Genomic DNA, 13,790 nt, shown 5'->3' on the forward strand with positions numbered 1-13,790 from the left:
TCATCGGTGTTTACCTCATAGTGAGTTTCAAATACCGGACTCCTCCAAGACGATAACTCTCTTTTGTTGGGTTTGGTCAATAAAAAAGTTGAATCAAGACTGTTCAGGAGTTTGAGAAGACCACTCCAGACTCCAAGGAAGTCACACTCAGACCACATCCTGAAGTCATTTGCGTTCTAAAGGTCACAAAACTGTGAGAATTTGGAGGAATTCTAGTGTGTGGCTCTGGTATGACCAGAGGTAAGAAATCTATGAACTTTTCACCGGGATTCAGTTCATCTTTGCAAAAGGACACAATTCAATATGTGAACTGATTGTCAAATTGGGAGGTTCAGGAGGTCGTTCAGCAACAGGACGGTTGGCAGTTACTTGTTTGCCGTTACTTGTTGGAACCCAGCTTCCTCTGTCCCAGTTTCTGCTGTTGTGTCCTTGGGCAACACACTTTACCCACCCTGCCTACACCGGTCTATGACTGTCAATGATTGTTTGGGGTAAACTTGTCTCCAGGTTTCCCTCAGTCTACCTCAGTGTGAATGTGGAGTCAATGAATAATGGGTATAAAGCGCTTTGGGTGTCTTAAAAGGTAATCGATGATGATAATGATCCATCCATCCATCCATCCATCCATCTATCTTCTTCCGCCTATCCGAGGTCGGGTTGCGGGGAAAGCAGCCTAAGAGAAGCCCAGACTTCCCTCTCCTCAGCCACTTCGTCCAGCTCCTCCCGGGGGATCACGAGGCGTTCCCAGGCCAGCCAGGAGACATAGTCTCCCCATTGTGTCCTGGGTCTTCCCCAGGGTCTCCTACCGGTCGTACGTGCCCTAAACACCTCCCTAGGGAGGCGTTCGGGTGGCATCCTGACCAGATGCCCGAACCACCTCATCTGGCTCCTCTCGATGTGGTGGAGCAGCGGCTTTACTTTGAGTTCCTCCCGGATGACACAGCTTCCCACCCTATCTCTAAGGGAGAGACCCGCCACCCAGCGGAGGAAACTCATTTCTTGTACCCGTGATCTTGTCCTTTTGGTCATAACCCAAAGCTCATGACCATAGGTGAGGATGGGAACGTAGATCGACCGGTAAAATTACAGCTTTGCCTTCCGGCTCAGCTCCTTCTTCACGGATTGATACAATAATAATGACGATGATGATTATTTAATTAGTTTGAGACAAGGACAAATTAAACGTGTGAGCCGGATCATATTTTAGAAATGTGGCATAATCGAGTTTTGACAAGGTCGTCTCTGTAACATGCCTCAAAAATTTGCAAACTATAGCATTTTGTGTGTATCGCTTTGATTTCACCCAAAGTAACATTTACGAACTTTTGGTCACAGTCCGATCTTTTCAAAACGTAACATTCGTGACGTTCAATGACGTGGCTATTATTTGACAAATCGGCAAAAGTGGATTTAAGATCCGCACCTAATCCATTCCTTCTTGGTGGATGTTCCACCCCCTCCCACTAAAAAGTATGGCAGTGTACAGTGGAATGGACCACGGTCTTTCTTCTGTCCAGATCTGAACTACTGCGGGACCAACCGTCCATGTAAGAACGGGGGCACGTGCATGAACACAGAACCAGATGAGTACAACTGCGCCTGTCCAGACGGCTACTCGGGCAAGAACTGCGAGATCGGTGAGGATTTTGGAATCGCAGATTGTTCCTAGAATTTGATAGATTTGTCATTCCCGCTTGACTGGGACTCTTTTTGGGTCCAGCTGAGCACGCCTGTGTGTCCAACCCCTGTGCCAACGGCGGGACTTGCCATGAGGTCCAGTCCGGATTTGAGTGTCTCTGCCCCGCTGGCTGGTCTGGACCCACCTGTGCTAAAGGTGAGTGGTCTGAAACTGCACCCAAGTCAACATACTCTGCTAACCCTTGACATGCAAGTCCTGCTTGCACTGGTAGAAAGAAACCGAAGAAAGCCGGTCCACATGTCCTGACCTTAGCAAGTAAGAGGACTACTTGTCTTCCAGACACTGACGAATGTGCGTCCAGTCCCTGTGCCAATGGCGGGACTTGCATCGACCAGGAGAACGCCTTCGAGTGTCTCTGCACCGCCCAGTGGACGGGACAGACCTGCCAGATAGGTACAAGTTCCAACTGTCCCATGATGCATTGCAGTGTGTTTGTTTATACTCTCTTGTGTGGTTTTACCGCGCCACACCGCTAATTTCATATGTGTGTGTTGTGGACACTCGCCGGCCGCCATGTGTCACTTTAGCCGAGCGACTTGAGTAAAGCCAGAAATAACCTCCCGCCTGGCAACTGCTAGCCCTGAGAGCAGTCCTCCACACCTCCATAGTTAGCGTCACTTGGTGGGGGTGCAGTGTGTACAGTATGTGTGAGGAGGCCCCGCCCCTTCAGACTGCAGCCAGGGAGCACTTTACAACCTGGAAACATATCCTTTTTATTCACAGAGAAGTGAAGATGAGGGTGGCAGGGCTTATAGTTTGCGGTCTGGAGGGGTTACGGGGGCTGGGGGGGACTCTGGTTTCAACAGAGCAACAGGTGCCGCTTCCTTGGGGAGCAGTATTAATGCCCGCACGGGGGCTTATAGCGAGCGAGGCGGCGTGGCGACGGCTGCCTCTGAAATTGACGACTTGGAATGTTGCAGGTTGGCCCGCAAACGAGACATTAACCCCCCACGGTGGGGAGGACGGCGGGGGACAATGTAGAGCTGTGCGAGGACTCTAAGTCTTCCACGCGTCAGCTGCCTGATGTAAACATTCCGAAAAACAATAAACATTGTTGATACCAAACAAGGGACTTACCCAAAGGATGAAGTACGTACGACAGTACCAGGTCACGTTTGCAAGAGAGCCACATTTCAATTGTTTGGAGCAAGGGTCTCCAAACTGCGGCATGTTATAGAGTTTCGTGTCATGGAGTTTCGGGATATGGAGTTTCGCGTCACAGAGTTTTGCATTATAGAGTATCGTAATTCCTTGTTAAAGTAGTAGTAGAGTGGAAGAACAAGTTCCTTCTATATTGAAGTTATCATCATATATATCGGATTCATGACACCTAAAGACTTACAAAGTTTGCGAGTAAATAGATATGATCAGAATAGTATCAATCTCACGGAGATTCCCGAGTTATTTGGAGCGTCAACGAGCAAGCCAGTCAGAAGGAACCACGGATCCCTTCCCCATCGACAACAATGCTAATCAAGCAGACTTTGTGAAAGCCAACAACGACTACTTTGGGGAGATTTTGATCCAGAACCTTATATTTTTTGAGCCCGAACACAAAGAGGATGAGCAGTGAGTTTTAGAAGCCGAGTGCTAGACGGATGTAGCTTTATTTTAGATTTAGATTTATTGGTCCCCGTTGGGGAAATTCATTTTCACTGCCGTACATTTAAAGGGGAACATTATCACCAGACCTATGTAAGCGTCAATATATACCTTGATGTTGCAGAAAAAAGACCATATATTTTTTTTTACCGATTTCCGAACTCTGAATGGGTGAATTTTGGCGAATTAAACGCCTGTCTAATATTCGCTCTCGGAAGCAATCCGCCATTTTCTCAAACACCGAGTCAAATCAGCTCTGTTATTTTCCGTTTTTTCGACTGTTTTCCGTACCTTGGAGACATCATGCCTCGTCGGTGTGTTGTCGGAGGGTGTAACAACACGAACAGGGACGGATTCAAGTTGCACCAGTGGCCCAAAGATGCGAAAGTGGCAAGAAATTGGACGTTTGTTCCGCACACTTTACCGACGAAAGCTATGCTACGACAGAGATGGCAAGAATGTGTGGATATCCTGCGACACTCAAAGCAGATGCATTTCCAACGATAAAGTCAAAGAAATCTGCCGCCAGACCCCCATTGAATCTGCCGTAGTGTGTGAGCAATTCAGGGACAAAGGACCTCTGTAGCACGGCAAGCAATGGCGGCAGTTTGTTCCCGCAGACGCGCGAGCTAAACCCCCTGGATGTCTTGGCTCACACCGTCCCGAAGATGATCAAGAGAAGAATATCGACCCTAGCTTCCCTGGCCTGCTGACATGAGGGTATGTCTACAGAATATATTAATTGATGAAAATTGGGCTGTCTGCACTCTCAAAGTGCATGTTGTTGCCAAATGTATTTCATATGCTGTAAACCTAGTTCATAGTTGTTCGTTTCCTTTAATGCCAAACAAACACATACCAATCGTTGGTTAGAAGGCGATCGCCGAATTCGTCCTCGCTTTCTCCCGTGTCGCTGGCTGTCGTGTCGTTTTCGTCGGTTTCGCTTGCATACGGTTCAAACCGATATGGCTCAATAGCTTCAGTTTCTTCTTCAATTTCGTTTTCGCTACCTGCCTCCACACTACAACCATCCGTTTCAATACATGCGTAATCTGTTGAATCGCTTAAGCCGCTGAAATCCGAGTCTGAATCCGAGCTAATGTCGCTATAGCTTGCTGTTCTTTCCGCCATGTTTGTTTGTGTTGGCTTCACTATATGACGTCACAGGAAAATGGACGGGTGGTTAAAATCAGGCACTTTGAAGCTTATTTTAGGGATATTGTGTGATGGGTAAAATTTTGAAAAAAACTTTAATAAGCCACTGGGAACTGATTTTTAATGGTTTTAACCCTTCTGAAATTGTGATAATGTTCCCCTTTAAACAGTAGACATTACACATCACGAAACAAAAATAACAAAAAGACATCATACATGACCAACACATTTACAGGCTTGTCAGACAGGTCGGCCGGGCCTGCTGTTAAGGGCGGCTATTGCTGCAGGGATAAGGCTTTTACTGAGGCGGGCCCTACGGAATTTGATGGTTCTGTACCTGCGCCCTGATGGTAGTGGGATGATGTATTGGTGTAGTGGGTGAGTCATATCCTGGACTATCATGTTATTGTGACACTATAGCATGAACATACAAACTAACCATAATATACCACAATAAAACAAACATTTACTTTACAATTTCCACTCTCGCTGGGATGGTGATGGTTTAAGCGATTCAACAGATTACGCATGTATTGAAACGGATGGTTGTAGTGTGGAGGCAGGTAGCGAAAACCAAATTGAAGAAGAAACTGAAGCTATTGAGCCATATCGGTTTGAACCGTATGCAAGCGAAACCGACGAAAACGACACGACAGCCAGCGACACGGGAGAAAGCGAGGACGAATTCGGCGATCGCCTTCTAACCAACGATTGGTATGTGTTTGTTTGGCATTAAAGGAAACTAATAACTATGAACTAGGTTTACAGCATATGAAATACATTTGGCAACAACATGCACTTTGAGAGTGCAGACAGCCCAATTTTCATCAATTAATATATTCTGTAGACATACCCTCATCCGCTCTCTTTTCCTGAAAGCTGATCTGTCCAGTTTTGGAGTTGCCAGGGAAGCTAGGGTCGATATTCTTCTCTCAATCATCTTCGGTGGCATAAGGGACGGTGTGAGCCAAGACATCCAGGGGGTTTAGCTCGCTCGTCTGCGGGAACAAACTGCCGCCATTGCTTGCCGTGCTACCGAGGTCCTTTGTCCCTGAATTGCTCACACACTCCGGCAGATTCAATGGGGGTCTGGCGGCAGATTTCTTTGACTTTATTGTTGGAAATGCATCTGCTTTGATTGTCGCAGGATATCCACACATTCTTGCCATCTCTGTCGTAGCATAGCTTTCGTCGGTAAAGTGTGCGGAACAAACGTCCAATTTCTTGCCACTTTCGCATCTTTGGGCCACTGGTGCAACTTGAATCCGTCCCTGTTCGTGTTGTTACACCCTCCGACAACACACCGACGAGGCATGATGTCTCCAAGGTACGGAAAACAGTCGGAAAAACGGAAAATAACAGAGCTGATTTGACTCTGTGTTTGAGAAAATGGCGGCTTGCTTCCCGATCGCTCCGAGAGCGAATAATAGAAAGGCGTTTAATTCGCCAAAATTCACCCATTTAGAGTTCGGAAATCGGTTAAAAAAATATATGGTCTTTTTTCTGCAACATCAAGGTATATATTGACGCTTACATAGATCTGGTGATAATGTTCCCCTTTAAAACAAGTAAAAGACTCTAACATAAAATCTGCTTAGTGAGAAAAATTATCTTATCAGACAGAAAATAAGCAAATATCACCCTTATTTGAGTTATTTCATCTTACTTAGATTTCACTTTTTGCAGTGTAGAAGCAGGATGTGGGTCAGAAGCTCGCATTTTCTTCTCCCCAATTGCCGTTTGGGTGTTTTTGGTTTTTTTTTCTGATCCTTACTCGTCAGTTTTAAGTGTGTGAAGTGAATTACATTTATATAGCGCTTTTTCTCAAGTGACTCAAAGCGCTTTACATAGTGAAACCCAATATCTAAGTTACATTTAAACCAGTGTGGGTGGCACTGGGAGCAGGTGGGTAAAGTGTCTTGCCCAAGGACACAACGGCAGTGACTAGGATGGCGGAAGCGGGGATCGAACCTGCAACCCTCAAGTTGATGGCACGGCCGCTCTACCAACCGAGCTATACCGTCCCAATTCAATTGTATCTGTCATTATTCTGAAAGTATTTGTCCTGTCTCTTGTCTACTTTAATGTTAATGCTTTCCTTGACAGTTTTCCATTCATTAGCTTTGTCAGGTAAAGCTAAGGTGTTTTCTTCAGATTAGCCTTGAATGTTCGAATGTATCGCACCTAGGGATGATGTTTGATAAGAAATTATCGAGTTCGAGCCCATTATCGAATCCTCTTATCGAACCGATTCTTTATGGATTCTCTTATCGAATCCAGATAGGTTGTTGTATATGGAAAAAAAACACAATATTTGCTTTAACAAAAGCTCACTTTTATTTTATAAGAATAAAATAAAATAAATAAATAAATATTGACTGTTACCACCCTAAAAAAAATATCGGTTGTTGTTACCCAAAGTATATTAAGTGGGATTTTTCAGAAAAACAAATATATACAGTAACACAAAAACAACCTGTCTCTGTGATCACTATAGGTGTATAGATAATAATATAGTGTTAAATAAAACCAGTCCCTTGGGCACAAAACTGAAAATAATACAGAAAAAGTGCACTTCTGCTGCTATTGGAACATACTAACTACACACACTATGAGACTAAGAACACCACAATCATCAATCAACAATTCTTCTTCCCTTACATGAGAGCGAAGCCTGGCAATACGTGTTGAGGTTATACAGTTTGCCAGACAGCTAACAAACAATCCAAAGCAGATTAACCCATTTAGGCTCTTTATTGTTGTTGATCTTGCTTTGTCTTTTCTTATCTTTACTTTTGTCCTGCACTGGACTGTTATTTATTTTTTATTTTTTTAATCTGAAATACACACAATGACAAATATATAATCTATGTGATTCAATTAACATACTGAAATGTAATACACAATATGTAAATATTAGCTTCACACAAATATACAGTACTATCATCAAACAAATACTTCTGAGCGTTGAAACTATTTCGATGGTGGAAATACACGACTGGCAGCCATTTTAAGTCCTCAAAACATCCATTGAAACAGTGCACAAAAATTGTTTTTCAATAAACATCTTAGTATCAAACTTAACCACTTTCCACCTTAATATTGAGTTACATAAACAAGTTAAACAGTTTACTTACAGACTTATCTTTTCCAAGGCTTGTAAGAGCTAACACAACTTGTCTACTTCTCAATTGTCTCGCCAACCCGGAAGTGCCCAAACTAATGACGCGTAGTATTTTCATATCGCCACAAGGTGTCAGTAAGAGTCTACAATCAAATGGGCATAACATTGCAGTCCCACAGGGCATTTCCTGTACGTGGGAAGGGATTCGTTCGCAGGGATTCGAATAAAGAACCAACTCTTTTTCTTTACTATAGTGGCCTCGGTAACAGGAACAGGTTCTCAAAAAGTGATTAGAGTCCATGGAATCGGTTCTTTTCTTATCAAACAACCGGGAGAACCGATTTCGAACATCATCCCTAATCGCGCCCTTCCATTTTTACGCATTTGCTTTAAAGTGTGATGTTGTGCGACAGGAGTCTTGGGTCTTCTCACGGGGCTTCCTCGCCGTTCTCACTTTGGTCTCTCTTGTCTGGACTCATTTTGCAGACGCTAACGAGTGTGCGGCCGAGCCTTGCCTCAATGCTTACTCTTGCAAAAACTTGATTGGCGGATATCACTGTGCCTGTTTCCCTGGATGGATCGGCCATAAGTGTGACATCAGTTCGTATCCAGCCAGACACACAAACTTTCCTTTGCTTCCGCTTTAGCGCTACTAGCGACTAGCTCGCTTTGCTCCACTAGCATCTTTTCTTCCGTCCCCGGAGGCCTCGTTGTTGAAGAGGTTGTTGAAAAAGTAACACAAATATATCTTCCAATACAAATGAACTCTCTAATGCTGGTTGTTTTTGTGTTTTTTAATATCACTCACAAGACGCAGCCGCTTGTGAGACATTGGAAAATTACCATAGGGCTTGGTTTACTAAGATCCTAATAGGTCGGGCTAGACAGTGTGTGCAATCTACAAACCCCGTTTCCATATGAGTTGGGAAATTGTGTTGTGTTAGTAAATATAAACGGAATAGAATGATTTGCAAATAATTTTCAACCCATATTCAGTTGAAAGACAACATATTTGATGTTCAAACTGATAAACTTTTTTTTTTTTTTGCAAATAATCATTAACTTTAGAATTTGATGCCAGCAACACGTGACAAAGAAGTTGGGAAAGGTGGCAAAAAATACTGATAAAGTCATCAAACACTTATTTGGAACATCCCACAGGTGAACAGGCAAATTGGGAACAGGTGGGTGCCATGATTGGGTACAAAAGTAGATTCCATGAAATGCTCAGTCATTCACAAACACGGATGGGGCGAGGGTCACCACTTTGTCAACAAATGCGTGAGCAAATTGTTGAACAGTTTAAGAAAAACCTTTCTCAACCAGCTATTGCAAGGAATTTAGGGATTTCACCATCTACGGTCCGTAATATCATCAAAGGGTTCAGAGAATCTGGAGAAATCACTGCACGTAAGCAGCTAAGCCCGTGACCTTCGATCCCTCAGGCTGTACCACATCAACAAGCGATATCAGTGTGTAAAGGATATCACCACATGCGCTCAGGAACACTTCAGAAACCCACTGTCAGTAACTACAGTTGGTCGCTACATCTGTAAGTGCAAGTTAAAACTCTCCTATGCAAGGCGAAAACCGTTTATCAACAACACCCAGAAATGCCGTCGGCTTTGCTGGGCCTGAGCTCATCTAAGATGGACTGATACAAAGTGGAAAAGAGTTCTGTGGTCTGACGAGTCCACATTTCAAATTGTTTTTGGAAACTGTGGACGTCGTGTCCTCCGGACCAAAGAAGAAAAGAACTATCCGGATTGTTATAGGCGCAAAGTTGAAAAGCCAGCATGTGTGATGGTATGGAGGTGTATTAGTGCCCAAGACATGGGTAACTTACACATCTGTGAAGGCACCATTAATGCTGAAAGGTACATACAGGTTTTGGAGCAACATATGTTGCCATCCAAGCAACGTTACCATGGACGCCCCTGCTTATTTCAGCAAGACAATGCCAAGCCACGTGTTACATCAACGTGGCTTCATAGTAAAAGAGTGCGGGTACTAGACTGGCCTGCCTGTAGTCCAGACCTGTCTCCCATTGAAAATGTGTGGCGCATTATGAAGCCTAAAATAGCACAACGGAGACCCCCGGACTGTTGAACAACTTAAGCTGTACATCAAGCAAGAATGGGAAAGAATTCCACCTGAGAAGCTTAAAAAATGTGTCTCCTCAGTTCCCAAACGTTTACTGAGTGTTGTTAAAAGGAAAGGACATGTAACACAGTGGTGAACATGCCCTTTCCCAACTACTTTGGCAGGTGTTGCAGCCATGAAATTCTAAGTTAATTATTATTTGCAAAAAAACAAAATAAAGTTTATGAGTTTGCACATCAAATATGTTGTCTTTGTAGTGCATTCAACTGAATATGGGTTGAAAATGATTTGCATATTTACATCTAACACAGTTTCCCAACTCATATGGAAATGGGGTTTGTATAAAATAGCGTGTACTATTAGTTGGGGTGTTGCGTGTGATTTACTAAGACTGCGTGTACAATTGAAAAGTGGTACCATGAATTCATTTAAACAAGTTGAAAAACGTATTCGGGTGTTACCATTTAGTGGTCAATTGTACGGAATATGTACTTCACTGTGCAATCTACTAATAAAAGAATCAATCAATCAATCAATCAATGGTGCAGACCGCCTGTTTTAAATGAGGCTTTAGTGTGTACTAGGGTTGTCTCCATACCAATATTTTGGTACCGGTACGAAAAAAAAAACGTTTTGATACTTTTCTAAATAAAAGGGACCACAAAAAATTGCATTATTGCCTTTATTTTAACTGCAAATCTTAAGGTTCATTAAACATGTTTATTATTGCAATCGAAGAACAATTTTGTCCTTAAATAAAATAGCGAACATACAAGACAACGTGTCTTTTCGTAGTAAGTAAACAAACAAAGGCTCCTAATTTAGTCTGCTGACATATGCAGTAACATATTGTGTCATTTATACACCTATTATTTTGTCAACATTAAAAAGGACAAGCTGTAAAAAAATATTATTAATATAATTGTTCATTTACTGGTAATATCTGCTAATTTTCTCTTTTAACATGTTCTATCTACACTTCTGTTCAAATGTAATAATCACTTATTCTTCTCTTCTTTGATACTTTACATTAGTTTTGGATGATACCACAAATTTGGGTATCAATCCGATACCAAGTCGTTACAGGATCATACATTGGTCATATTCAAAGTCCTCACGTGTCCAGGGACATATTTCCTGAGTTTATAAACAAAATATAATTTTTTTTAAAACGAAACATACGAGTATTATTATGGTGTGTGTATAAGGTAAGACATATTATCTGGCGTTTTGTTTTGCAATATTATGCAAAAAGCAACTTTACTTACCTTCTGGTATCTGCTGATCTGTATTTGGGATCTGCATAATTCCTGAAAATTTGCATGCGTCCGCCGTAGTCGATAAGCTTCTTCTTTTTCTCTATTTTCGTGTTATGGGACATTCATCCTCCGCTGTTGCCATTTCTCATATAAAATAGTGTAAAATTCCTACTTATATCTGTCAGTAAACTCCCCATGAAAGCGCTAAAACATACCGGTGCAGTGAGTTTACATTATTCACCCAAGGAACTTTAGTTATTAGAGATTTCCGGTCGAATAATATGACTTTTTTAATGTAGGGGTGTATATTGTAGCGTCCTGGAAGAGTTAGTGCTGCAAGGGGCTTCTGGGTATTTGTTCTGTTGTGTTTATGTTGTGTTACGGTGCGGATGTTCTCCCGAAATGTGTTTGTCATTCTTGTTTGGTGTGGGTTCACAGTGTGGCGCATATTTGTAACAGTGTTAAAGTTGTTTATACGGCCACCCTCAGTGTGACCTGTATGGCTGTTGACCAAGTAAGGGTGGAATTCACCTGTGTGTGTGAAAAGCCGTAGATATTATGTGATTGGGCCGGCACGCAAAGGAAGTGCCTTTAAGGTTTATTGACGCTCTGTACTTCTCCCTACGTCCGTGTACACTGCGGCGTTTTAAAAAGTCATAAATTTTACTTTTTGAAACCGATATTGATCATTTCCGATAACACATTTTAAAGCCCGATTGTAGCTGAGATAGGCTCCAGCGCCCCCCGCGACCCCAAAGGGAATAAGCGGTAGTAAATGGATGGATGGATGGCATTTTAAAGCATTTATTGGCCGATAATATCGGCAGTCCGATATTATCAGACATCTCTATTCGCCACTTAATAATAAAAAGTAATTTCTTATGAATTGTAGCCAAGATGGAACTCCCGAGGGTGGTGATGTCCATTACTTTGAGTGTTTTGAGTACGACATCCAGGTACTCACGTGGTACTGCATTTACTTCCCAGTGTGAACCAACTGAGACACGGCATATTATTTTGTTCAAAAATAAACATTCATCTAATTCGCCCTGACACGTTTTGTTACACCTTCTTCTCCAGCACGAGTGCTGACATCAGCCGTGATGCTAGTGGAACAAAAGTAGCTCTTTTAGCTTCTCCTTCCCTCTCTTTTCTGCATAATGGCTACAAGCTCTTCACACTAAAACGTTTCTCTGACACGTTCAAACTAAAACGCTGCACTTTTTACGCTCCCGAAGCGTCTGAATTGGACCGGTCTTGTTGGCATGCACGTTTCCTCTTTCTGCCAGACACTTCATTAATCTGTTAAAAAAAAAAAAAAAAAAAAACTTGACGTGTCTGTGCTGTTTTCTCCAGACGTGAACAGCTGCCATGGACAGTGTCAGAATGGAGGAAGCTGCAAGGTGAGGTTTCACCTTTTATTGCTTGGAAGCAAACTTTAAAGTCCACATTTACACTGATTTTTTTTTTTTTGTATCTGTTTTTTTTCCATCTGACTGTTTAAACTGCAAGTTAAAGTTACACTGGAGTAAACACGCACAGGCCCCAATGTGGTCCCAAGGTGGCTCCAATGTGGCCCCAATGTGGTCCCAATGTGGCTCCAATGTGGCCCCAATGTGGTCCCAATGTGGTCCCAATGTGGCTCCAATGTGGCTCCAATGTGGTCCCAATGTGGCTCCAATGTGGCCCCAATGTGGCTCCAATGTGGTCCCAATGTGGCTCCAATGTGGCCCCAATGTGGTTCCAATGTGGTCCCAATGTGGCTCCAATGTGGTCCCAATGTGGTCCCAATGTGGCTCCAATGTGGCCCCCATGTGGCTCCAATGTGGCCCCAATGTGGCTCCAATGTGGTCCCAATGTGGTCCCAATGTGGCTCCTATGTGGTCCCAATGTGGCCCCAATGTGGCCCCAATTTGGTCCCAATGTGGATCCAATGTGGCCCCAATGTGGCTCCAATGTGGCTCCAATGTGGTCCCAATGTGGCTCCAATGTGGTTCCAATGTGGCCCCAATGTGGCTCCAATGTGGTCCCAATGTGGCTCCAATGTGGCCCCAATGTGGCTCCAATGTGGCCCCAATGTGGCTCCAATGTGGTCCCAATGTGGCCCCAATGTGGCTTCAATGTGGTCCCAATGTGGCTCCAATGTGGCCCCAATGTGGCTCCAATGCGGTCCCAATGTGGTCCCAATGTGGCTCCAATGTGGCCCCAATGTGGCTCCAATGTGGCCCCAATGTGGCTCCAATGTGGTCCCAATTTGGCTCCAATGTGGTCCCAATGTGGCTCCAATGTGGCCCCAATGTGGTTCCAATGTGGTCCCAATGTGGCTCCAATGTGGTCCCAATGTGGTCCCAATGTGGCTCCAATGTGGCCCCCATGTGGCTCCAATGTGGCCCCAATGTGGCTCCAATGTGGTCCCAATGTGGTCCCAATGTGGCTCCTATGTGGTCCCAATGTGGCCCCAATGTGGCCCCAATTTGGTCCCAATGTGGATCCAATGTGGCCCCAATGTGGCTCCAATGTGGCTCCAATGTGGTCCCAATGTGGCTCCAATGTGGTTCCAATGTGGCCCCAATGTGGCTCCAATGTGGTCCCAATGTGGCTCCAATGTGGCCCCAATGTGGCTCCAATGTGGCCCCAATGTGGCTCCAATGTGGTCCCAATGTGGCCCCAATGTGGCTTCAATGTGGTCCCAATGTGGCTCCAATGTGGCCCCAATGTGGCTCCAATGCGGTCCCAATGTGGTCCCAATGTGGCTCCAATGTGGCCCCAATGTGGCTCCAATGTGGCCCCAATGTGGCTCCAATGTGGTCCCAATGTGGCCCCAATGTGGCTCCAATGTGGTCCCAAT

At 43.9% G+C, this 13,790-nt stretch overlaps 1 protein-coding gene across 2 annotated transcripts in view; it reads left to right on the top strand.

Annotated features, from left to right (window-relative positions):
* The window catches only part of LOC133623952 (protein jagged-2-like), a 150,938-nt gene that overhangs the window by 107,230 nt on the left and 29,918 nt on the right, over positions 1 to 13,790 (top strand). The window contains exons 7-11 of one of the 2 annotated variants that reach the window (XM_072916239.1): positions 1,518 to 1,637; positions 1,721 to 1,834; positions 1,979 to 2,092; positions 8,067 to 8,180; positions 12,299 to 12,345. In XM_072916239.1, the coding sequence (XP_072772340.1) occupies positions 1,518 to 1,637; positions 1,721 to 1,834; positions 1,979 to 2,092; positions 8,067 to 8,180; positions 12,299 to 12,345 (509 nt within the window). The remainder of the gene's footprint in view (positions 1 to 1,517; positions 1,638 to 1,720; positions 1,835 to 1,978; positions 2,093 to 8,066; positions 8,181 to 12,298; positions 12,346 to 13,790) is intronic. The other variant, XM_072916240.1, reaches the window with a different exon arrangement.

This window comes from Nerophis lumbriciformis, linkage group LG26 (assembly GCF_033978685.3).
Source record: "Nerophis lumbriciformis linkage group LG26, RoL_Nlum_v2.1, whole genome shotgun sequence".
Classification (NCBI taxonomy): Eukaryota; Metazoa; Chordata; class Actinopteri; order Syngnathiformes; family Syngnathidae; genus Nerophis; species Nerophis lumbriciformis.